The 26,844-nt window shown below is 43.9% G+C and overlaps 1 protein-coding gene across 1 annotated transcript in view; it reads left to right on the plus strand.

The window, feature by feature from the left end:
* The window catches only part of LOC124593928, a 30,375-nt gene extending 3,846 nt beyond the window's left edge, over positions 1 to 26,529 (plus strand). The window contains exon 4 of the mRNA XM_047132278.1: positions 26,325 to 26,529. Within this exon, the coding sequence (XP_046988234.1) occupies positions 26,325 to 26,529 (205 nt within the window). The remainder of the gene's footprint in view (positions 1 to 26,324) is intronic.
* Positions 26,530 to 26,844: the final 315 nt, after the last annotated feature.

The raw sequence follows: 26,844 nt of genomic DNA on the forward strand, positions 1-26,844 counted from the left end.
TATGGACATATTTATCTTGTTTTGTAGATCCATGAAAGCATTGCTTTTTGTCTAGGGTGTTTTTAAACTTCACAAGTAACAAAGAAACACCTGTTATAAACAACAGAACAAATGAGATGCACTGATCTTTTTCGCTGTAACAGTGTTGCCACCTTCACAATAGGCGAAAACAATAAAACACCATCTCGAAAAATATGCACATCTGTAGCTGTCTAGGCGCCTGCTTGCTACACCCTCCGATATTGTGCCAAAACTACAGACTGCATCTGTGGCTGCTCCTTTTATTCTGCTGCCTTGTGCCATCATGCTCAAGGTGTCAAACAATACCTACGTCTTACGAATCGAATTAAGTTTCACATACTTTTAAGTCATGTCTATGGCTATACAATATTTATTATATTATGCATTTTTTTATATTATATATTATAAAAAACTGCTTGAACTCTGTTGAAAGGTGACTGGGAGGGCTTCACTACGAAAATTCTAATACGGAAATCAAACAGAATGCTAAACTAAACTCCATCAAAACAGGCCTCGGAAGGTACAGCGGTCCCGATCTAGTGCCGTGTCAGCCTCAGCGCAAAGGCGCCACTGGATGCAGATATGGAGAGGCATGTAGTCAGTACACTGCTCTCCCAGTCGTTGTCAGCTTTCATGACCACAGCTGCTATTTCTCAACCAAACCGCTTCTCAATTCGCTTCACAAGAGATGAGTGTACTCTGCCAACAGCACTTGGCAGACCCATTACAGTCACCCATCCAAGTGCTAGTCAAGCCCGACACTTCATAACTTCGGTGATCTGACGCGAACCGGAGTTACCACTGCAGCAAGACCGTTGGCCAAACAGAACGTTACTGTCATTTATATCAAAGATTTCGTCTTGTCAGAGGATTATGTAACAGAAGTCGGATTTTATTTGCCAAAGTTTTTTGGGGGTTATCGATGTTTTAATTCATTAATAGTACTTACAACGTGTTTTAAGTAGGACTAGTCATAGGAATCGAGCTATTTTGACCTCGTGCTTCGATTCAAAATACCTCAACTGCTTCAGCAGATTTTTCTATAAAAGAATCAGAATTAATATGTGATCCTGCAGATGGCGATTTGGAACTAAATAAGGAAACTTCAACCACACAAGGAAAGAATGGTAGTTGCAAGTAAAAATATCATATGGGAAGTGATGGATAATTTCCAGAAATTGGTGTTCGCAACAACAGTGTAAGCAGTGAGCAGTCCATATTTGAAAAATATGGATTTAATACACAACCTGAGGAACTCCCTGCTTGTGTAATGTTACCCTTGTGGTGTCACCGCCAGACACCACACTTGCTAGGTGGTAGTTTTAAATCGGCCGCGGTCCATTAGTACATGTCGGACCCGCGTGTCGCCACTGTGTGATCGCAGACCGAGCGCCACCACAAGGCAGGTCTCGAGATACGGACTAGCACTCGCCCCAGTTGTACGGACGACGTAGCTAGCGATGCACACTGACGAAGCCTCGCTCATTTGCAGAGCAGATAGGTAGAATAGCCTTCAGCTAAGTCAATGGCTACGACCTAGCAAGGCGCCATTAGTAACATTGCATGTATCTAAGGAGTCTCACTTGTATCGCCACAATCTCCAGATGTACCAAAAGGATGGATTAAAGTTAAGTATTCCAGCAGCTACGTACTTTTCTTTATAGCGTTCATTACGTATCCTGTTTCAGACCTCACGCCATCCTGCTTTAGCTTAGCGCGTGCCTTTCGGCTTCCTCTCATTGTGTCTAGGCTGTCTTATCTAGACACAACAACCCTGACCCAGAAAACAAATTCTGAGCCAGATGCACTTTTAAAAGTTAAGCTATAAATGAGTGTGCACAGCTTTAATGGATAATGCAAACTATTAAAGATCCTAGCTATAGATTCTAAAGCGGAGGTGTGCACAGATCAATTATTTAATATGAGTGGTAGGTGTTTATCAGAAACCATCTCCCTATTAATAAGAAAAAATTATTCTATAAAAGAATAATTATTAACAAAGATTACATATGGACTGTGAAATGCTTTACAAAATCTTCATGCAAACTCCGAAAGATATGTTGATTTGTAGCGTTATTCGAACCAACGAGAAAATGCCCTACTGATGCTAATGGTGGACTCAAATTTACCCTCGAATCTTGTCAGCTCCAATGAATATCATTGACTGTCGGCCAGACATTCACCACAGCATCCCTGAATCTGAAACAGTTGATCGTATTGATTTTCGCAAACGCAGAGGAATAAAATCTCTTGTCATGCCAGTGCTGCTAATTATTCTCACAGTAATTATTCTGTGATAGCCGCACAGGGCCCCACTGTCGTGCAAATGGTTCTGCAGTAGAGGTCAAGTGCCACACGTCGTACAAATATGGACCCCGCTGGCCTGCTAAGATGCGTATCCTGCCTGTTCCAACTGTACATGGCTGATATCTCACAATTCACACAGTTCCACATCTCCAAATGACCGCAAAAGATGCACTCACTAACGGGTCTGGCCATGTACCCTTATCCGCTCCTTTTGCATCCAGCCACTGACTCCCATCCACTCTCCTTCGCATCCGACCACTGACTTTTTATTATATTTACAGAATCTTAACCTGACTATTTCTTTCCGCCAAACGTTACATGCCTGACAATAATGGAAAAATGCATACACGGCCGCCTTCAAGTACACAAAATGCTGCCAAGACAGTACGCTGGAAAATCCCAGTCACATTACACAATGGACTTCTACACCTACATTTCTGTTACGTCACTGACAAATTTACGAATAGCGTGTTTTCAGATCCAGCAACCGTATCCTTGGATCACAGGTCTTCTGAACTTATAGAGCTGCTCACAAGGCTGGGCCAGCATTTTCGAGAAATCGAGTTTCATTTGAAAACCGAAAAATGCTTATCTTCAGAAGGCTCTTTTGCAAAACACGAGAAAGCACTACTCTCTTGCTGCTAGAGTCACCTCCCGTCCTCAGTTCGGTCGCTGGTCAGGCCCCAGTTGTAAAGAGCACAACGGTCTGCTACACCTCTCAGTGTCCCCGGCTTCCCGACTTCCGTCGAAACAAGCACCTGAGTTTCTGGCTTGGGCTGAAAGTAAAATGCCGCTTTTTACGCTGTTTTCAATGCCCTGCCTGTCCCAAGTCCAACGTGCGCTGTGCCTTCGCACGTAAACAGAAAGCACTCAGACAACATGAGACTCCAGCACCGTATTAAACGAAAGGAAATGAAGCTAGGAACAGCTCAGTATGTAAATTCACTGTGATCCGATAGATGTTAAACAGAACACTACTGTTGGATTCTACTCCCTTATCAGCCTCCAAATATTGAATCTTCCTCAAATTAAATCAAAAAAAGACTTGCGAAAGCCCCTACCACATTTCAAACTAATCCTTGCGAATTGTTAGTGAGTCAATACGATCTTCTCCCACACACTGGCTACCTATGTTGAGTCACAGTCCACCTTCTAGCATCACACAAAAGAGTGTGCTACTACGTGAATATCGAGAGATTGTTGATAAACATGGCCTTCCAGTACTGTATGCTATATTCTCTGTGTATCAGAAAGATTACCATCATGACATCCCATTGCTGCCACAGCCAGGACACTTGATGAAGGTAAAGTCAATTTCAGTGATTAATGGCTACGCTGCTGACAGCAAAATTGTCCTCCACACGGCTTAAAACTGCCCTTCTTCCAGGAGAAAGCCTCCGTATTTGATGAGCCTCAGGAACTTTGGACAACTATGAATCGAGCGCGAACTGGCCACTGGAGACGTGCAGACACTTTCCGCAAGTCGGGCAAATCTTCATCACCGTCTTATACCTGACCAACAGACAATTGCGTATGTTGTATCAACAAGTCCTTCACATGGCCATAAGAACCCTTATGAAGATGTTCAGGCAGTGATGAGTGGAGTTACACTGAAGAACCAAAAAATTTGGTACACTTGCCTAATATCGTGTAGGGCCTCTGCGAGCACGCAGAAGTACCGCAACATGACTAGGCATGGACTTGACTAATATATGAAGTAGTGTTGGAGGGAATTAACACCATGAATCCTGCACGGCTGTTCATAAGTCCGTAAGAGTACGAGGTGGTGGAGATCTCTTCTGAACAGCACGTTGCAAGACATCCCAGATTTGCTCAATAATGTTTATGTCTGGGGAGATTGGTGGCCAGAGGAAGTGTTTGAACTCAGAAGCGTGTTCCTGGAGCCACTCAGTAGCAATTCTGAACGTGTGGGGTATCACGTTATCCTGCTGTAATTGCCCTGTTGCGTCGGAATGCACAACAGACAGGAATGGATGCAGGTGATCTGAAAGCATGCTTACGTACGTGTCACCTCTCAGAGTCGTGTCTAGACGTATCAGGGGTCCCATATCACACCAACTGCACACACCCCACGCCATTACAGAGCCTCCACCAGCTTGAACAGTCCCCTGCTGACATGCAGGGTCCATGGTTTTATGAGATTGTCTCCAAACCCATACACGTCCATCCGCTCGATACAATTTGGAACGTGACTCGTTCCACCAGGCAACTTGTTTCCAGTCTACAATAGTATATGTCGGTGTTGACAGGCGCGTCGTGCAGTCATCACGGCTACGCGAGTGAGCTTTCGGCTCCGAAAGCCCATATCGATAATGTTTCGTTGAATGGTTCGCACGCTGACAGTTGTTGATGGCCCAGCACTGACATCTGCAGCAATTTGCGGAAGGACTGCACTTCAGTCACGATGAAGGATTCTCTTGAGTCGTCGTTGGTCCCGTTCAAGCAGGATATTTTTCTGGCCCCAGTGATGTTGGAGATTTGATGTTTTACGGGTTTCCTGATATTCACGGTACACTCGTGAAATGGTCGTACGGGAAAATCCCCACTTCATCGCTATCTCTGAAATGCTGTGTCCCATCGCTCATGCGCCGACTATAACACCACGTTCAGACTCACCTAAATCTTGACAACCTGCGATTGTATCAGCGGTAACCGATCTAACAACTGCGCCAGACACTTGTCTGATAAAGGTGTTGAAGTCTACAGCGTCGTGTTCTGCCTGTTAACATATCTCCGCATTTGAATACGCATACCTTTACCAGTTTCTTTGTCGCTTCAGTGTAGTATCATTGTAGATGAATAATAAACGTGAAATGATCCAGAAAATAATGCACTCGGTCACTCGAAATATACTGACGTTCCAAAACCATTCGACTTTCATAATATTGTAAAGGAACTAGGCCCAAATATAGTTCAGAATTGAATACAGTGCCTATGGCGCTTTTCTACCAGTCACAACAAATGATCTTTAAGGTAGGTACGTTCACATGCCATATAATTTAGCTTCGTAAAACTTCGCACTTGATAATTTAATTATTTATTACCCGTGAAATTGGAGTCTCTGGTACATGGCAAAACTATTGAGTGCAGAGGAGGATCTGTAACTAACGTTTTACATATTAACACAAAAATTGAAGGGACGGATGTGAAGCAAACACTGTGTTTACATGTTAGTACCGCTGCGGCAGTTCTTGAAAATAATGCCGATGAGTGGAAGAATCATCGCAGTATCAGCTTAACATCCCATGCATCCACGTATCGGACAAGAATAACATACAGAAGAATGAAAAGAAATCTGAAGGTCTGTTAGATGACGATCAGTTTGGTTTTGGGAAAGATAAAGGCAGCAGAGTAGACTTTCGCCCCTGCTGTTCAATCAACACATCGAAGCGGCGATGTCAGAAATAAAACAAAGAGTCAAGAGATGGATCAGAATTCAAGGTGAAAGTACATCAATGTTAAGATTCGCTAAACGACATTGCTACCCTCAGTGATAGTGAAGAAAAATTACGGGATCTCTTACGTGGAATGAACAGTTTAATGAGTACAGAATATTGATTGAGAATAAATCGAGAAGATGAAAGTAACGAGAAGTAGCAGAAATGAGAACTGTGACAAACTAAACATGATCACCGGTGATCAAGAAGTAGATGATGTTAAGGAATTCTGCTGTCTAGGCAGCAAAATAACCCATGACGGACGGAGCAAGGAGGACATAAAAAGCAGACTAGCTCTGACAAAAAGGGCATTCCTCTTCACAGGAAGACTGCTAGCCGTACGGGAAAATCCCTACTTCATTGCTACCTCGCAGACGATGTGTCCCATCACTCGTGCGCCCACTGTAACACTGTGTTGAACTCAGTTAAATCTTGATAACCTGCCATTGTAGCAGCTGTAATCGATCTAACAACTGCGCCAGACACTTGATGTTTTATACAGGCGTTGCTGACAGCAAAGCCGTGTTCTCCCTCTTTACATATCTCTGTATTTTAATACGCATACCTATACCAGTTTCTTTGGGGCTTCAGTGTGTATATTACATAAAAAGCTTTGATATTCGCCTAAAGACTGTTATAATTTGTATTGTATTATGTTGGAAATCTGTGCTGAACTGTTGGTATATGGCAGTTTGTATATTCTTGTGATTCGAAAGTAAATAATGTAGTGGCCGAATATGTGTGTTTTGTTTCATCAGAACTAATTTCTACTACATAAAATTTTAGGATATATTTTACAAAGGACCTATGAACTGAAACAATAGACTCGTGGATGTCAACAGAAATCTATCCAATAGGGGGCAAAATTCTAAAATTGCAGTTTTTCAGTTGTGTGATTTGCGCTGCACCGCGACAACTAAATTTGCCAAGAAGTACAAGAAACTAATCTCAAACGCTCGTTATCCAATTTTTTTTTAAGTTATAGAAATTTAATACCTAAAAAGGTAACTTCACGTCAGTAGTATTATCTGCAAAAATAACTCAAAATATTGTCACTTCTTAAAATGGAAAACAGAAAACCTTAAGAAACTTTGCGTAATATTTAGACCTTTCTTTCTTCTTTGAAAACTTTACATTTCATCACGCAAATTAACCGATACATTATTTTCATGTCTTCTATTTCTTAATGCTAACTGGTAAAATAAACGCTGAACCAAATGTGCTTTGGAGGCTAATTTATTTTTGGTGGCCGGCCGCGTTGGTCTCGCGGTTCTAGGCGCGCAGTCCGGAACCGTGCGACTGATACGCTCGCAGGTTCGAATCCTGCCTCGGGCATGGATGTGTGTAATGTCCTTAGGTTAGTTACGTTTAAGTAGTTCTAAGTTCTAGGGGACTGAAAACCACAGCAGTTGAGTCCCATAGTGCTCAGAGCCATTTGAACCATTTTTATTTTTGGTGTGGGGTAGGGGGGGGGGGATGGTAAGTTTAACCCACGGGCAATATTTGGCGATGTGAATGTAAAAAACCTTCACAAACCACCATCAGATTGCAAACTAGTTCGTAGAACGGACTTAATAGCCGTGGACTGAACTAAGACGTTGGGAAACAAAACCGCTTCAGCTGTAAAATCCTTTTATTCTTAGACACTGGAAAATCCTGTTACTATTAGGGACTACCGGTTTCACAGTACTCTTAACTGCATCTTCAGGTGCAAATTCGAGTCAAGTCATGACACACCTAACAAATTATGGCAAGATCCAACATTAAGCATTGCCAAACGGGTGCATATTTCGAAACTACAGTACTGCATGTTGCATTGTATTGCACGCCATAGGGTTTAGGAATGTGCCATCTATTCGACGTTGAAGTTACACACTCTTTTCTTCTCTTATAGTGCAGAAACTGGCATTTCTTCTTTCCCACTGATTCATTTGCGTCCCTATGTGAACTATACGTGAACGCGCCCAGGGTATAGCACGGGGGTGTCCTTCAGAGTCTACGACATTCGCCTGCCGTGGACTTAGTCTAGACAGGTCCTGATCGTCAGAAAAATGGTAAACTGTGGCTGTGATTAAGTTGTGCAGCAAGGAAAGGGTAACTGCCGCCATGTTTCTTTTGTGAAGGATGTTGAACTGTCATTTTCTACAGCTTGATACGGGATGTACGAGAAATCGACAGGTATAACATTGAGGACCTCATTTTGGTAAATTTCTGTAAAGGTTCACATCTCCGACGCTAAAAACCGAAGAAGTTATATAATGCATCCTAAGGCCACATTGTTTCCCAGAGCATTTGGTGAAGCTGAAACTTCTACTCCAATCACTCACAATCGTTTCTAGAAATGCGTGAAAGATTTATGTGGGAGAACGCTAAACAGCAAAGTCATCACCGTTATGGATAACTAGTCTGAGTGGTTGCAGTCGATCTCAGAGCTACAAAAACAGAAGTGACATCAATATAATTTTAGCACAACACGTGTCCTGCTACTTTTTGAGAGCCACTTTAGATTTTGACGAAGCTAGTGAAGTATAAGTAATCTGGTTAATGAAAATGTGAAAATGAAGCTGTAGTACTTGGGCACTTTGATTCCCTGGAATTGTGAAATAATTAGCCTGTCAGTCGTGGAAAGGCGTTTCTCGGAACAACAAAACGGAGAGAATGGTAAAGAATGGCCGATTTACTTGGCAGCTGCGGCTTTCATCTAGAGCGCTGGCGTCATTACTCGCTGCAGGGAGCCCATCGAGACTTTTTATTACTTCACTAAAAGGCGCGCGCCACGAGAGGCCGCATCATCCCCCACGACCAGACGCAGAACGCAGACAGACAGCTGTGACGTCACGCTGTCTCGGTTCGAGGGTGACGAGAAAAACTGGCCCCACAACGAACTTATGATATCACACTAGATAGCTTGTCTGCCAGACTTCGCGAACGCTCGTCTCCGTACAGGGTCCACAGGAAATCGATATGTAATTGAAAAGGTACGCACTAAATTCCTTAACTTTTTGTGTGCTATCGAGAGCTTGCATGCATTTAAACATGCAGTCAGGAATTATCAAACGCATCTGAAATAGCTACTCCCTCCCCAGATGTTATTGTTGTTGTTGTTGTGGTTATTGATTTCATTCCGAAGTCTGGTATGAAGCAGCTCGTTACGTTAGCTTATAATGTACAAGCCTCTTCATCTCTGCATAAAACTAAACCTGCTTAATGTAGTAAGACCCCTGTCCCCGTCCACAGTTTTTCCCTCACACACTGTCCTTCATTACAAAGCTAAATATTCTTTGATGCCTCATGATGTGTCCAGTCAAATTAGTTTCGGTCTCTCTTTATTATTTACGTACTGCACCCACCTAATCTTCATCCTTCTTCTGCAGCTTGATGTTTCAAAGCCTTCTGTCTTTGTCTGTGTTATTCATCACTTACATTGACTTTCATGGAAGTCTATGCATCATATAACACTACCAGAAGAAAAGTTCCCAATTTTTGCATTAGTATTCGATGTTATTATTTCGTTCTCGGATAAGTTTTTATTGCTATTCCTAGTCTCCATTTACATACTCGTTACATAGGCGGCTGATAAAATTCGTCTACTACTTCCAGTGCCTCATTTCCTAACCTAACACCCTCCCCCCCATGCCCCCCAGGTTTATATGATTTATTTCAACTACATTCCATTACCCTGGTTTTACTTTCATTGATGTTCATCTTACAACGTCGTTTCACGATACTATCAGTTTCGTTCAACTGATGTAAGTCCTTTTCCGTCTCTAACAACACAACGTCAATGGCAAAATATTAAAGGTCTTTTTTTTCTCTCAAAACTTTTAATCTCAACTTTAACTCTCATCTTTTCGTCCCACTATGTTTAATTAATATGCTGTTTTTGTAATATAACGCATTTGATATCCGTTTGACCTATGGCAGCGCCATCTAGCGGGACAACCTTAGCGCCATCTGGTTTCCCCCTTCAAGCTAGATAAGTTTCGTTCTTTGTAGTTTTTTGGTTGACGCTTATTTCGTGAGATATTTGGCCCGGTCACTATCAATGGACCATCCTGTATATGTACGGGCTTTGGATCTACAAGGCGTAGATAAAATAATGTGAACACCTGTACTTACTTGAGAAATGTTTATTAATAAGGGGTTGCACCACCATTTGCCTGTAATGCAGCAGCGATTCTTTTTGGAAGACTGGCATATAATGATAGTATAATCTCCAGTGGAATGTTATGCCACTCTTTAATCAGAACCTCTTCTAACTCCTGTAGTGGCGAGGGAGGCGGAAACCTGCTCCGGAGTCTGCGCTCCAATACCACCCAGAAGGGTTCGATAATGTTCAAGTCTGTGCTGGCCAGGGAAGACGCTGCAGTTCAGCTGCATGCTTCTCATACCACGATTGTACTGTCCTGGCTGTGTGAATAGGTGCATTATCGTGCTGAAATATGGCATCAGTGTTAGGGAACAACATCACCTAAAATGTTCACATAATCTTTGCCTATAACACGGCCTTGAGAGTAATGATGGGACCAGCAGAATACCATGATATGGCTGCCGACACCATCACACTTCCACCTCCAAGCTTAACAATTGGGATCAAGTAATCAGGATTGTAGGCTTATTTTAACATTCTCCAGGCGTAAACCCGGCCCGTCGTTGGAAATAACGAAACCGTTGACTCGTCTGACCATATGAGATGTTTCCAGTCATCAGCGTCTAGGATTTATGCTCCTGACACCATGTTTCGGCTTCTTTGCGTTGGATGTCGTCACTAATGGTTTCGGTATAGCAGCTCGTCTTCGAATATTCGCTTTATTGAGTTCTCGGTGGACAGTTTCGATAGATATTGGGTCTCGAAGATGCCTATTGAGCTCTGCAGTCACTTTAGCAGCCGTATTTTGTGTTGTTTTGACACAATTCGTGTTAGCGTACGACGATCTCTGTCATTTAGTTTAGATTTGCGCCCACTATTTCGTTTACACGATGATGTCTTTCCATGTTTTGTGTAGGCTATCACGGCTGTTGAAACAGTTGCTCTTGAACATTCAGTATATTGGCTGTCTTGGTTACTGATCCTCCAGCTAATCGGGCCCCCAAAATCTCCCCTCTTTGGAACTATATTAGGTCTTTCATTGCTCGTCGACGACGAAAGCTTGACTGCGAAATGACATCACTTAAATAGGTAAATCAGCTGGGACCATTGGACTTGAGAGGATAGTAGCTTCATTGACAGTATATTTCGCAAATTTTTAATCTGCGAATAGGTAGAACCACAAAGTTTCGAACGATTCAGATTCCATAATAGTGTTATAATTACACTACTGGCCATTAAAATTGTAACACCACAAAGATGACGTGCTACAGACGCGAAATTTAACCGACAGGAAGAAGGTCCTGTGATACGCAAATGATTAGCTTTTCAGAGCATTCACACAAGGTTGGCGCCGGTGGCGACACCTACAACGTGCTGGCATGAGGAAAGTTTCCAACCGATTTCTCATACACAAACAGCAGTTGACCGGCGTTGCCTGGTGAAACGTTGTTGTGATGCCTCGTGTAAGGAGGGGAAATGCGTACCATCAGGTTTCCGACTTTGATAAAGGTCGGATTGTAGCCTATCGAGATTGCGGTTTATTGTATCGCGACATTGCTGCTCGCGTAGGTCGAGGTCCAATGACTGTTAGCATAATATGGAATCGGTGGGTTCAGGATGGTAATACGGATCGCTGTGCTGGATCCCAACGGCCTCGTATCACTAGCAGTCGAAATGACAGGCATCTTATCCGCATGGCTGTAACGGATCGTGCAGCCACGTCTCGATCCCTGAGTCAACAGATGGGGACGTTTGCAAGATAACAACCATCTGCACGAACAGTTCGACGACGTTTGCAGCAGTGTGGACTATCAGCTCGGAGAACATGGCTGCGGTTACCCTTGACGCTGCATCACAGACAGGAGCGCCTGTGATGGTGTACTCAACGACGAACCTGGGTGCACGAATGGCAAAACGTAATTTTTTCGGATGAATCCAGGTTCTGCTTATAGCATCATGATGGTCGCATCCGTGTTTGGCGACATCGCGGTGAACGCACATTGAAAGCGTGTATTCGTCATCGCCATACTGGCGTATCACCCGGCGTGATAGTATGAGGTGCCATTGGTTACACGTCTCGGTCACCTCTTGTTCGCATTGACGGCACTTTGAACAGTGGACGTTACATTTCAGATGTGTTACCACCCGTGGCTCTACCCTTCATTCGATCCCTGCGAAACCCTACATTTCAGCAGGATAATGCACGAACGCATGTTGCAGGTCATGTATGGGCCTTTCTGGATACAGAAAATGTTCGACTGCCGCCCTAGCCAGCACATTCTCCAGATCTCTCACCAAATGAAAACGTCTGGTCAATGGTGGCCAAGCAAGTCTCGTCACAATACGCTAGTCAGTACTCTTGATGAACTGTGGTATCGTGTTGAAGCTGCATGGGCAGCTGTACCTGTACACGACATCCAAGCTCTGTTTGACTCAATGCCCAGGCGTATCAAGGCCCAGTCGTATCAAGGCCGTTATTACGGCTAGAGGTGGTTGTTCTGGGTACTGATTTCTCAGGATCTATGCACCTAAATTGCGTGAAAGTGTAATCACATGTCAGTTCTAGTATATTTGTTCAATGACTACCCGTTTATTATCTGCATTTCTTCTTGGTGTAGCAATTTTAATGTCCAGTTGTGTATAAGCCGATAAGCCACGAATAAAACTTTCCTATTTTCTGTAGAACCGACAGCGGGGAATAAATGAAACAAATACCATTTTTGTTTAAAATTACATGTAATGAGAAAGATTATGTATATGGGAGAAACAATTTGTGTAGTTACTTACATCTCCTGCTATCGTAGTTAAAACTGATTAAGAGAAAGGAAACGAAACCGCACATTATCACAGTACGTCATTTTCTTCCTGTACATCGGCGCTGAAAAAAAATAGCCTATAATCATCTGGATGTTTATTAGCGTATTGTTTAAAAATCTTAAATAAATCGGACAAGAACTTTTCGAGATTTTTGTTTACAATGTACCCTCTTTATATATTAGACTATATTTATATATGTCAAAAATATGTAGCCTGTTGCAATCACACTGTGTACTAGGATATCGTGTAAAAATTTGAGGTAAATTGGTCAAGAACTTTTCGAAATTCTTGCAAACAACGTTTCCCTTTTATCTGTTACATACGTATATTTATATACCATACAAATTATACAAAATGTGGCCTGTGTCTGTACGAATTTTCGTTAGAGTACCGTATAAAAATCTGAAGTACATCAATCAACAACTTTTCGAGATTTTTGCCAACAACTATCCTCTTTATACATCAGACATATATTTAAGTATGTTAAAAATATGTATCTATTTCCTTCCAAATGTTTATCAGAATATCGTAAAAATATATATTACAAATACACTCCTGGAAATTGAAATAAGAACACCGTGAATTCATTGTCCCAGGAAGGGGAAACTTTATTGACACATTCCTGGGGTCAGATACATCACATGATCACACTGACAGAACCACAGGCACATAGACACAGGCAACAGAGCATGCACAATGTCGGCACTAGTACAGTGTATATCCACCTTTCGCAGCAAAGCAGGCTGCTATTCTCCCATGGAGACGATCGTAGAGATGCTGGATGTAGTCCTGTGGAACGGCTTGCCATGCCATTTCCACCTGGCGCCTCAGTTGGACCAGCGTTCGTGCTGGACGTGCAGACCGCGTGAGACGACGCTTCATCCAGTCCCAAACATGCTCAATGGGGGACAGATCCGGAGATCTTGCTGGCCAGGGTAGTTGACTTACACCTTCTAGAGCACGTTGGGTGGCACGGGATACATGCGGACGTGCATTGTCCTGTTGGAACAGCAAGTTCCCTTGCCGGTCTAGGAATGGTAGAACGATGGGTTCGATGACGGTTTGGATGTACCGTGCACTATTCAGTGTCCCCTCGACGATCACCAGTGGTGTACGGCCAGTGTAGGAGATCGCTCCCCACACCATGATGCCGGGTGTTGGCCCTGTGTGCCTCGGTCGTATGCAGTCCTGATTGTGGCGCTCACCTGCACGGCGCCAAACACGCATACGACCATCATTGGCACCAAGGCAGAAGCGAATCTCATCACTGAAGACGACACGTCTCCATTCGTCCCTCCATTCACGCCTGTCGCGACACCGCTGGAGGCGGGCTGCACGATGTTGGGGCGTGAGCGGAAGACGGCCTAACGGTGTGCGGGACCGTAGCCCAGCTTCATGGAGACGGTTGCGAATGGTCCTCGCCGATACCCCAGGAGCAACAGTGTCCCTAATTTGCTGGGAAGTGGCGGTGCGGTCCCCTACGGCACTGCGTAGGATCCTACGGTCTTGGCGTGCATCCGTGCGTCGCTGCAGTCCGGTCCCAGGTCGACGGGCACGTGCACCTTCCGCCGGCCACTGGCGACAACATCGATGTACTGCGGAGACCTCACGCCCCACATGTTGAGCAATTCGGCGGTACGTCCACCCGGCCTCCCGCATGCCCACTATACGCCCTCGCTCAAAGTCCGTCAACTGCACATACGGTTCACGTCCACGCTGTCGCGGCATGCTACCAGTGTTAAAGACTGCGATGGAGCTCCGTATGCCACGGCAAACTGGCTGACACTGACGGCGGCGGGGCACAAATGCTGCGCAGCTAGCGCCATTCGACGGCCAACACCGCGGTTCCTGGTGTGTCCGCTGTGCCCTGCGTGTGATCATTGCTTGTACAGCCCTCTCGCAGTGTCCAGAGCAAGTATGGTGGGTCTGACACACCGGTGTCAATGTGTTCTTTTTTCCATTTCCAGGAGTGTATTTTGCCTATGTATTTTCGAACGTCCATATGAGTATCATGTGAAAATCTGAAGTAAATTGTTCGAAAGGGTATTGGTAACAACGTTAAGCAACGACTTGTCTTTATAGCGTACTTAAGAAAGGAGTATACACCAGGTGAAAAGTACTCATTGTCTAGGCATTAAGCAATTCGTAAATTGTGATAAATATTTGTTAGATTACCTGAAGCGAATCCCCATTTCGAACATCACAGCTAGGAATGGGGAAATCCATCTGACGCAAAAATATTCTCATAAAATTATGTAACCTTCATTATCCGTGTTGCATTCACCAAATCCATCCTCCATAATGGATCAACAGAAATTCCTTTGGCGTCCGACATAAATGTGTCAACAAGACAATCTCCTACCTATTGTTACTGAGGTGGCTTGCTGGCACACAATTACACAGCCTCATCGTACGACCAAGTGGATTTGGGCAGAGCCTGAAGGTCAAACAAATTAGCAACACTGAGCAATAGTTTATGAACAGAATTTTTTAAATTCCATGGATATTACAAAAATGTATGTATGTATGTGTGTGTGTGTGTGTGTGTGTGTGTGTGTGTGTGTTTGTGTGTGTATTCCACATCTCCCAATCCACTGGACCGATCTACCAAACTTTGTACAATCGCCGTGGTGTTAGAACTAGTGTGAGTGGGGGTTGGGGTGGGGTGAAAAAGAAGCATGGCCCGTAAGACGTGACTTATCAGACTTTATTAATCTATATTTGAGAATGAGAAAACTTATCGACTTGCAACAAACTTTACACATAATTGTTAACCTTTTCTCGCTGACAAACCCTACTAAATGATGGAAGGAAAACTATTTATGGCTTACGACTGTTTTAACACCAAACTAGGTAAATTATAAAGAATTTATATAGGAAACTCAGAAGAGAGGACATTTTAAAGCAGTAGGATTCCTACCCTTTCGACATGCTGCGGACAGGTACAACGAATTTTAACACCATTCTCGCCTAATCCGATTTCTTTAACTGTACTTGGTGTATACCACGGTTTTAATAAAATTTTAATAACTTAGGAATTTTAACAAGATGTTTTGTATTTTTTAAATTACGTTGAATTGCAAAATATGCAGCAGTAACTGACGCCACTGACTGGTCCACGCAGTTACCACCACGTACAATTACAGAACACCAGTCCCAGCTTTTAGTGACAACCACTTTTTTTGTTTTACGTACATAAGTTTTTTAAATGTCTTTAATAACAAAAAATGTGACAAAAATACGAATTTTTAGGATGAAATAAAGTTAATGAATGTTGTCAATGCATCATACATGCAAGGACTCTTTAGATTGGTATAGCGTACATTGAAACCAGGTGTTTGGGGATTTATAAACAGTGGTCTCATCTGACATGAATAGTCCATTTCGGAATATGTGCATATGCAAGTGTTTTAATGCTTTAACTTGCGTTTACATGTATTTATTTTATGACTGACTTTAAGCAACTGTACATTCAATAAAACATACATTTCACTTATTGTAACTTGTTCATCACATATTTTTTAGTACTGAAAATGGCATCACAGTGACCGAAATCTGGATAAGCAACAAACATCACTACTCAATACTGTACGCTTTGCTACTTGATATTTTAATGTACTACGAATATCGCAATGGAGGGGAGAGTTAAAGCCTAGGTGACACAGTTACAGCACGAGTGAGCAGAAGCAGACACAGACCTTGCCCCTGCGTCGCTGCAGACAGTCCACCTGTTGGGATCGATGAGGCAAAAGGTCCGTGAGTCGTCACCGACCTTGGTGAATACACGGCGGACAGGAATTCTCCATTAGCCACGCTATGCCGCCTCCGACGCTGTCTCCTGGGACCGCGACAGTCACACGGTGGCCGAGCGATTGACTGTTTCGCTGCACGAGAAGGGCAAAGTCACGACATTCTGTCAACCATTAGACGTCGTTAATGTCAGTCTATTCGTCCCTGTACCGTTCAGCGACAGCAAGAATAGTTCTATACAGTGAGATCGGCGCAGGAAAAATTAATTCGCCATTGAAACCATTATTCGCCCTTTTGGTAGACCACATAGGTGGCTCTCAGGGTGATCTCGAAGCAGTACCAGACCATCGCGTCACTCTCTAATGCGAACTGTCAAACGTGTCAATTGTGAAACTAAAGGAAGGGGTGCACCAAATGTATCAGGTGGCCAATAGTTTAAATAACTAATGTAAAGAGAAGAATAACCCCAAGGAATTCAAGGCGGGAGACAAGATACTGTTGCATGAGGAAAGTGTGAGAAGAGGACAGTCCGCCTGTGGAGAGGACTTCCTAGTGTCGTAAGGACTCCAGGATCAAATGCAGTACTGTAGTTAACGAATAAGAAGTTCGTAGCAGTACATGCGAACAGATTAACGGCGTTCGTTTAACTTCAGATTTGTGAGGTTGTGACAAACTCTAATTAGTGTATTCTGTAATATAAAGGGAAAAAAGTCAAAATTCCAAGCTGATTAGGAGTGTCTTACGTATATAAAAGGATTATGTCAGGGAAACATTGCGATCGGTCCTCAGAGACAGACACACCGCCGGGCACTTTGCCTCTATTATACTAAACGTGGCAGCAGCAGCAAGCAGGAGGGACAGGGCAGCATATGAATGGGTTAGAAAATAAGATTAAATAATAGCAGAGGCTGAGACTTCGCTTGGAAAATCTGTATTTCCGTCTATGCGTTAGTAACCACCACCACCATTCTCGTAACCATAATGGGCTGATTAGACACCTCAGACGCAGCATCTGGAGTGGGAAGTAGAAATAAGAGAAGTGTAACCACCACGTTCTTGCGAATTGTGATCCAGCTCGTGGGAAAATGTTATGACATGTGCACACCATAAGTGAAACTACTCCTAACACCAGTGTTTCGTCACTAGATACGCAGTATCACAGATGAAGGGTGGAGAAGAGGTGATTACTTATTTTACACATTGGTGTGACACTGACATATTAATTGTATCAATCTAAAAATATTTGTAAGTAGGGTCATATGTTAAAAGAAAAAAGAAACCCAAGTGCCTGTATTTGCATGTATGTATGTATACTGATCAGCCAGAATATTATGACCACCGACCTACTATCGATATCATCTTGTCCAGGCGACAACAGCGTCACCTGGCGAGGAATGAGTGCTCGTCATGTGAACGCACGGTGCGTTTAGGATTAGTGAGCGTGCTGTCCGTGTGTAGAATGGCCAGGGCGAGCTATCTGAGTTTGACCGAGGACAGACTGTGAACCTGCACGACTCGTCGGTTTTAAGGAACCATTTGCACCCGAGCACAGACAATATTTAATTTAGTTAACTTAGATTATATGTATCGATTTTTTAAGACAAGAGAATGCAAGATAAAGCAGTTAACACCGCTCTCTTGTCACAGCCAGTAGGCATTACACTCATGTCATTCGTTGTCCTAGAAGGACATAATATTTTGTGCGGCTCCACGGTTAGCCATATTGATATTTATTAGCAGAAAAGAGGCGCAGAATTAATAAGTCGCTCTCATTTGTGAATTATCTGCAATTATTTACTTAGAATTTTACGTAAGTGTCACTTATATCGTAATGTATAGGTTAAAATGAATATATGTTTTATTTAATCGTATGCTTTTCTTTGTTTTAGTAGTTTTAGTCACTCCATTTTCGTGATTGAAGCTGAGGTCAGATATCAGACTTTGTCTACAAAAAAGATATAATGAGCCCTGGCTACGTTCCGTACATCTTCGGACGTGAGAACTCGATAAATTCACGGCGTAAATTTTAATCTCAAATACTTATCCAAACAAATCAAACAAACAATTATTATTGTTATTACAATTTATTATTATCATTACAAATTATTATTATTATTATTTTATTTTTTATTTGTTAAATAGTGTTGTGGTAAGAGCCTTCAACACGTGGCAAAACCAAGGTGGATCCACGTCCAGACATCGTGGTATTGGGCGGCCGCCCGTCATTGCAGATATGGACGTTGTAGTCTGGGAGAACTGGTCAAACAGGACTGGCGGCGAACCGTGGCGAAACTAACACCAGACTTTATTGCTGGGTAGAGTGCAAGTGTGTCTGAACACACAGAGGACCGAACACTCCTAACAAATCGCCCAGCGGAAGATCCATGCATGTACCAAAGTTAATACCACGACATCGGCAACAACAACTGAAATGGGTGTGACCATCGGTGCTCGACGTTGGTGCAGTGGCAGAGCGTTGCATGGTCTGATGAACTCAGGTATCTTCTTCGTCATGCCGATGAATGGACGCGAATGCGTCGGCTTCCATTGGGAACAGCTCCTTTACACCTGTACTGCGGAACGGAGACAAGTTGGTGGCAGCTCCATTGTGCTCCGGGGAACATTCACGTGGACATCCATGGGTGCAGTGCAAGGCACCATGACGGTCAAGAAGTATCGTACACTGGTTGCAAAGTACATACACCCCTTCGTGACGATCGTGTTTCCCGAGGGCGGTGGCATGTTTTATCAAGAAAGCGCGCCACTCCACAAGGCCTGGAGTGTAATGGAGTGGTTCGAGAAACGCAATGTTGAGTTCCAATTGATGTGCTGGTCCCCCAACTAGCCAGATCTGAACCCAGTCGGACACATCTGGGATGTGATTCAACGTGGCGTCAGAGATCGCCGTCCTCCCCGGAATTAGGTGATTTCTGTGAGCAGATGTCGTGCAAACTCCCTCCAGTGACCTATCAAGACCTCATTACTTTCGACGTGTCGGCGCTGTCATCATTGCCAAAGGTGGACATACCGACTATTAAGCAAATGGTCCTAATGTTCTGTCCGATCAGTGTATATGTGCACACAAATGTAACTTGTATAAAAAAGAACTGTAAAATTAGTGTCTAAGATTTGAGGACAAATCTTCTCGCGATGTGGGAGGTGTAATGACCGAAATCGTGAAAGACTGAACATAAAAAAAGAAAAATCATCTGAGTATGAATATTAAATGCAAGACTTGTAACTTAGGTAGAGGCGTGACAGTGCAAGCCTCTTCCGTGAGTCCATTAAGAGCTCATACGCATTAAGAAACCGCTGATTGCGAACTGTAGGTAAAAAAACGGGGCAGTCACTTCCCATCTGTAAGCAAATAGTCCCAGATGCCTACGCAGAGGCCCTTGGTTTCCACTGCACATTTGTCTACATATACCTATGTCTGTATGTCTCATCCATTCTGTCAAGTACATGAACTTAACGGTTCGATTATAGTAACAGAATCTGGTGCTTCCATGGTTCGTGGTTTGCAGTACCGTACACTCCTGTGTAAACCCCAATCTTAATAACGGTATAGTTTTTTGTTCTGGTAATTTATTGGAGACTCTAGTAAGCCTCTATGTTTTATACTTAGTACAGCTATAAACTTGTGTCTATGCTCTTCTGCGTGTTCATTGCAAACACGTGAAGAAGCAAAAAAAATGCTTACTAGTTGGTCAACACAAAGTCTCATTTTCCTATCATCGCCATATCTACCTTATTAGCCTAGCATCCGAGTCTTTCTATGCTGTCTCCAGCCATAGAGACGTAAACGACCTCAGCTTGACCCTGCCGCCGTTTCACTCCTTTACTCAGCCGCTCGTGTACCAAGAAACAGATGACCTTAAATCCCATGACTCGTCCGACATGAGCGTGAGTTTCTAAGTATGTTGCAACCCACGTCGGGTTACGACACACTGAACAATGACGTACTAGTCGCAGCCATGTAATACGGCGTAAGAATACTGGTAAGAAGATACTAACTTGCAAGGTGCAGAGACGACCTGTCAATGATAACTGGTTGCAAACTCGAAAGGAAGTAATGCTGCTGGCAATAAATGCAGGACCATTACATCTGGCGTCCGCGCGAACTTAGCGAAGGTAAGTGAAGTCAATGGACGTTCGGATAGACAAGGGAATGGTTCAGTTCGACATGTTGAAACTTAACGCGAAATTTTTCACACAGGAACACTTTTTTTCGAGTCATCGGTCTTCTGGCTGGTTTGATGCAACCCTCCACGAGTTCCTTTCCTGTGCCAACCTCTTCATCGCAGAACAGCACTTGCAAACTACGTCCTCAGTTGTTTGCTGGATGTATTCCGCTCTCTGCCTTCCTCTAAAGTTTTTAGACTCTGCAGCTCCTTCTAGTATCATGGAAGATACTTCGTGATGTCTTAACAGACGTCCTGCCAAAAAAGTGGCTCTGAGCACTGTGGGACTTTTAACACCTGAGGTCATCAGTCCCCTAGAACTTAGAACTACTTAAACCTAACTAACCTAAGGACATCACACACATCCATGCCCGAGGCAGGATTCGAACCTGCGACTGTAGTGGTCGCGCAGTTCCAGATTGAAGCGCCTAGAAGCACTCGGCCACCGCGGCTGGCGGAAGTGAGGTAGTATGTCGCCCGACTCATACATTCTACACATCAACTTCAGTAATGGTTTTCCTGCCACTTACCTTAATGATTCTTGAAACTCTAATGGAATGTTATCCATCGCTTCTGCCTTATTCGTTCTTACTGTAAGTCTTCCAAAACTGTTTTAAATTCTGGTTCTAACGTTGTATACCTTATCTCTTCTATATCGACTCCTGTTTCTTGTTAGATCATGCCATCATACAAGTCTTCCCCCTCATAGAGGCCTTCAATTAACTCTTTTCACGTATCCGCTCTCTCCTCTGTATAGATTGTTGTGACATTTCTAGGCCGGCCGTTGTGGCCGTGCGGTTCTAGGCGCTTCAGTCCTTCCGTTTACTCTCAGTCCACAGTGTGTGCTCAAATAACTGTTCATCCATTCACCTGGTCCTGCAACTCTTCCTCACTTTCACTGGCGACAGCAATGTAGTCAGTAAATTAAGGATAAGGAAATCACTACGTTCAGAACCCTGAGTAATGGAGGAAAATGTAAACTAGCAATCTAGTAGTTCAGTAGAGTGGAATCTGTCTCCGGTTGTGAACGAAACATCGCGACTTGCGTACGTTGTCCAGTTTGTCAGCATGCATCGAAGGATCATTCCTAACTTTCAACAAGGATTGCCAGTACTGTCACTTCTCCACCGAATTAAGTGCAGCCCACAGACTTCATTTGAATATTCAGTCGCTATCGTGAGTCATAAATCATTGAAGAACTGACTCTCACGGTTACAACGCCGGTTGAAGAGCGCTAGCTATGAATTGTGGGTGATTGGTACCCCGAGGAGAATGCAATACAACTCCACACAGCACTTTTGGAGGTATGAGCGGATTTCAAAAAATTACACTTTATTGTGGCTGGCCAAGTAACCTTTGCTGACTGTCACACTAGACTTCAAACTGACACTATTTTTCAACATAGACACCAAATCTCTGTTAAAAAAAAAAAAAAAAAACGATCAGTTCTACCAACCGTTCAGTTCCTCGATGACAGAATTACTATATATACATATATATATATATATATATATATATATATATATATATATATATATAATGTCATTTCCTTCGGAAATGTCCGGAAGAATAGACACATTTTGATTCTGCAGCGATCATGAATCAAGACACAAATACATGACTGACGTTAGCTTCTAATGGGCATTGATTTAAATCAATGGGGAAAGCTGTTGTACCGGACCAGGATTCGAACCCGGGTCTCCTGCTTACTAGACAGATGTGCTGACCACCGTCGCATCCGGATACAGCGGTCTTCACAACTGCACAATCTACACTAACATGCCTCACTGTCCAGCAAAAATTTTCAAATTTCCCCATTGATCTAAAACGATGCATAATTAAGGTGAGGACAGCCAATGATGTGTAGATGCAGAGCACACTCAAACTCTTACGGGAATCGGAGAACTGCAACGAGTAATGAAGATAATGGACAAGGGACACTACATCTGTGGCGTGTGGATAACCTTAGAATTTGGGTCTGTTGGGAGTCGTGCTAGGTAGGGTAGGCCGTGCAGTCGCGACGACCACTGTGTCCAGATGGCGCAGTGGTCAGCACATCTATCTAGTAAGCCGATTCCCAGGTTCGAATCCCAGTGTGGCACAACTTTTCAGATTTCCCATTGATTTCAGTTAATGCCCACTAGCACCTCATATCAGTGATTTCCTTGTGTCTTGATAGAAACTGCCCTTGATAAAGGACCCATTCGGGAACCGCTGTGTGAACGTCTTCATCATTGAAGTATCTCTTTCCCGCAGATATTATTTCAGCTTGCCGAAAAGTAGAAATCGCATGGTGCAAGGTGTGGACAGTATATCGGATGCTTCCAAACATCCCATCGAAAACTTTGAGGCGAGGCTTGCGTTCTACGCGCCGTTTGTAGTGTTATATTATCATGCAGGAGGACAATGGCATTGCTTAATTTTCCACTCCTGTTGTTCTCTCTGGCTATAAAGCTTGCACCTTCATGTGCATATGGCAGTGATGGCACAACCCAGGGTGAGCACAATTTCCAATACTGCAAACGACCTTAGACGATGGAATGGCCACTGTATATTAAGAAACACATGTGCTGAGCAACCCCGCGGTAGTCACTCGGTGAGTGGATATCGTCGGCTGTGGCGGTGTGAACGGCCTTGGTCAAATTGTTGGTACCACTTCACTACGGTTGGAAGGGACGTTCCATTTGGTCAATAAACCGCCAGAATTTCAAGGCGAACCTGTGTGCAATTTTTCCCACAGGAATTGTACTGTCCAGCATACCTCAACTTTTGAGTATGTTTCCAGTTGCCACGCTATTTCACTCGCAACACTGAGATTCATATGTTATCGGTACCGCAGCAGAATAGTGTTGCAAGAAACTCTATACTGACAATATTCTGCGGAATGATCTTGACGTTTGATGACTTGTATAACTTACTTCCTGTATCCCCTTCATAGCTACAAAGGCACAAACAGTAGAGAACCGTCTGCACGCAATCAATTTGCCTCTCGGCGTCCATTACGGATGAAAGCAGAATCCGCGCGAAGAAATGGCATTTTTTGGAATGGAACATGGGTCCATGATACCGACGAGAGCCGGATTTGTCTGACTCCTGACAACCGTCGCACAGAGATGCCAGGTACCAATGCACGTCTCAAGCACGGGTTCAGCAGTGATGTGGATCAGTCATGTCTTGGGCGTCGTTTTTCCTTTCTTTGTTTTTAGAGCGATCAGCCTTCTGACTGGTTTGGTGCGGTCCACAACGCATTCCTCTCCTCTGGGCATCTTATCATCGTAGCACGTGCACCCTACGTCCTTATTTGTTGGATATATTCCAATCTCTGTCTTCCACTATAGTTTTTACCCTCAAATCTCACGTATCCCTTCCTTCTATTCCTTCCCGTATAACCGCATAATAATCCATCATGATTGTTAGATTTTCATCTCCATTTACGTCATGAATTACGCTTTGAATATCCTCACATATCTTCTGTTTCTTCATATTCTGCTCGAGACGTCGCATGTATGCCCAAACTATCGTTGTCGGTGTTGGTTTTCAGTCCATTCTGAAGAGTACAACACTATCACTGAACTGTTCACAGTACACCCTCTCTATCTTACCTTCTTATTCAAACGAAGCCTACTCCGTTGCACTATTTTCAGTGGATGTTGATATTACCCTATACTCACCTGACCAGGAACCCTAGTCTTCTTTCCGTTTCACATCATCGACCCCCACTATACCTAGACTGAGCCTTAGCATTTCCCTTTTCAAATTTTCTAAGTTCAAGCTTCAGACATACCACGCCCAATTCGTAGAACTTTATCCTTTCGTTGGTCACTCAGTGTTTTTTTAATGGTCACCAACTCCTTGGCAGTCCCCTCCCGGAGATCCGAATGAGAGATTAGTCCGGAAACTTTTTGCCATTTGAGGGACTATCTCGACACTTCCTCCATTACAGGCCACATGTCCTGTGGATATACACTGTCTTTGATGTAGTGGTTTCCATTACCTTCTGCATTCTCATACTGATGGTCATTCCCAATATTTTCGAATTTTAGGGACAGATTCCCACCCTATGGGCAAGAGAGTCCCCTGAAGCTCTGTCCGCTCCTCCGTCCTCAGAACAAGGCCGTTGGTGGAATGAGAGTGACTTTCCTTTTTTTACGATACAGTGTGTTTCTATTCTTCTGAGGATATTTATTCATGTATTTATCATACGTTTCTGTCAGTTCTTGTTGCTAGAGATTAACAGTTTTCTTTTCAGCTGCTGCAAGGTTATATTGTTGTTGACATCTTATCAGAAGATGGCCGATGAGCTACACATGTGGAACGACGCGGCAGCTGGAAACGAACGCCAAAGTTGAAGTACGCAGGACAGTACGATTCTTGCGGACGAAACATCTAAATTGCACAGAGATTCATCCTGAAATTGCTCCAGTATGTGGACAAAATGCATTGTCACTTCCAGTTGCGCCAATAACGCGACCAAGGCCGCACAGACGTGCGCGGTGCTGATCGGGAAGGAAGGCCATTTGCATCGACCATGGATATGGTGTCTGCTCTTTCGGACATATCTGAAAGAAAAGACACCATATCCATATAAAGATATAGTTCTGGTAATACCGGCTATGACTTTCTTCTTCTGTGCGGGTGCACACATATGACCTGGACTCTTAAGGGACTTGGTAAGAATGTCTTCCACGAGTAATGAGTGTGTTGGGTAGGGACACTTCGAACGTAGTGTGTGGACATATAAGGTGAGAACATGGGTCTCGCAGAAATCGTGAGCGAGATAGTCCCTGCAGTCGCACTATCCTCTGTGCCCTCGGTGGCTCAGATGGATAGAGCGTCTGTCATATAAGCAGGAGATCCCAGGTTCGGGTCCGGGTCGGGGGACACATTTTTACCTATCCACGTTGATATATATCAACGCCCGTCAACAGCTGAAGGTATTAATATATAATTCTAATAGATGACAATGTCCAGGCCGTAGAGGAACTGATTCGCAGCAGTCGCAGATATTCCGACGGTAAGGACGTATACACAGCGGTTCTCGATGACTTCGTGACCACGAAGCAGATTTCTAACGTCGAGGAATTGAACTGCCGGTATAACGCTGCGATCGTCTTTTACAGGGACTTGACGACTAGATTGAAAAGCACTTTCAAATGATGTCCAGCATACAACGAAAATTACTTAACCCGCCAGGATAGCCGAGAGCGCTAATGCACGCTTCCTGGACTCGGGAAGGCGCGCTGGCCCCCGAGTCGAATCCGCCCGGCGGATTGATGACGAGGACCGGTGTGCCGGCCAGCCTTAATGTGGTTCTTAGGCGGTTTTCCACATCCCACTAGGTGAATACCGGGCTGGTCCCCACGTCCCACCTCAGTTACACGCCTCGCAGTCATTTGAAACACGTCCGCACTATTTCATGGTTTACACTAGACACAGACAGTTGGGGTACACTAATTCTGTCCTGGGGGATATGGGGTGGCGGCGGAAAGTGCATCCGGCCACCCCTTAAAAATTAACCATGCCAAATACGATTTAACTGTGTCGACCCTGCGCAAAGATGCGGGACAATGGCGCCAGCGAAAGAAGATACAACGAAAATTACTTGACCTGCCGCAATAACGTGGAAATTACTTTTTGAGATACCCTCGTGCATAGTCTACCGTAGACCCAAGTAGAATATAATAATAAATATGTGCACAGCTACATCAGAAGTCGTTGTGTGTGCCGGCTGAGTGGAAGCCACGGTCAGCGGCCTGCTGAATGTCTGGCCACGTGTGACGCACCTGTTGACACACGGCTAGCAGACCCGCCCATCTCGGGTGACAATTTGCACGCCGCGGCGCCGCCGGAAACCAATACATCTGCTGTCTGCCGCCTGCTGCTGTCTGCTGCAGCAGCGTGGTAACCAGCGGCGAAAGCCAGCCAGCAGCTGCAGTTAGCTGCTATTCATCCTGTATGGACACCCGCTACTCCCAGTTGCAGCCCATGATGCAGAACCATCCCACGAATAATATTTAACTATATTTATCGAGAAAGTTTTTTTGTGTCTGTCATCAGTCTTGTGACTTGTTTGATACGGCCCGACACGAAGTCCTCTACTGTGCCAACCATTCAAACTCAGAATAGCACTTACAACCTAGCATATAATTCTGTGCTCCCAATGTAAATGCTCAGAAACTTCTTCCGCAAGTTATGACCTGTGTTTGATACTAGCTGACTT

Source organism: Schistocerca americana, chromosome 2 (assembly GCF_021461395.2).
Source record: "Schistocerca americana isolate TAMUIC-IGC-003095 chromosome 2, iqSchAmer2.1, whole genome shotgun sequence".
Taxonomy (NCBI): domain Eukaryota; kingdom Metazoa; phylum Arthropoda; class Insecta; order Orthoptera; family Acrididae; genus Schistocerca; species Schistocerca americana.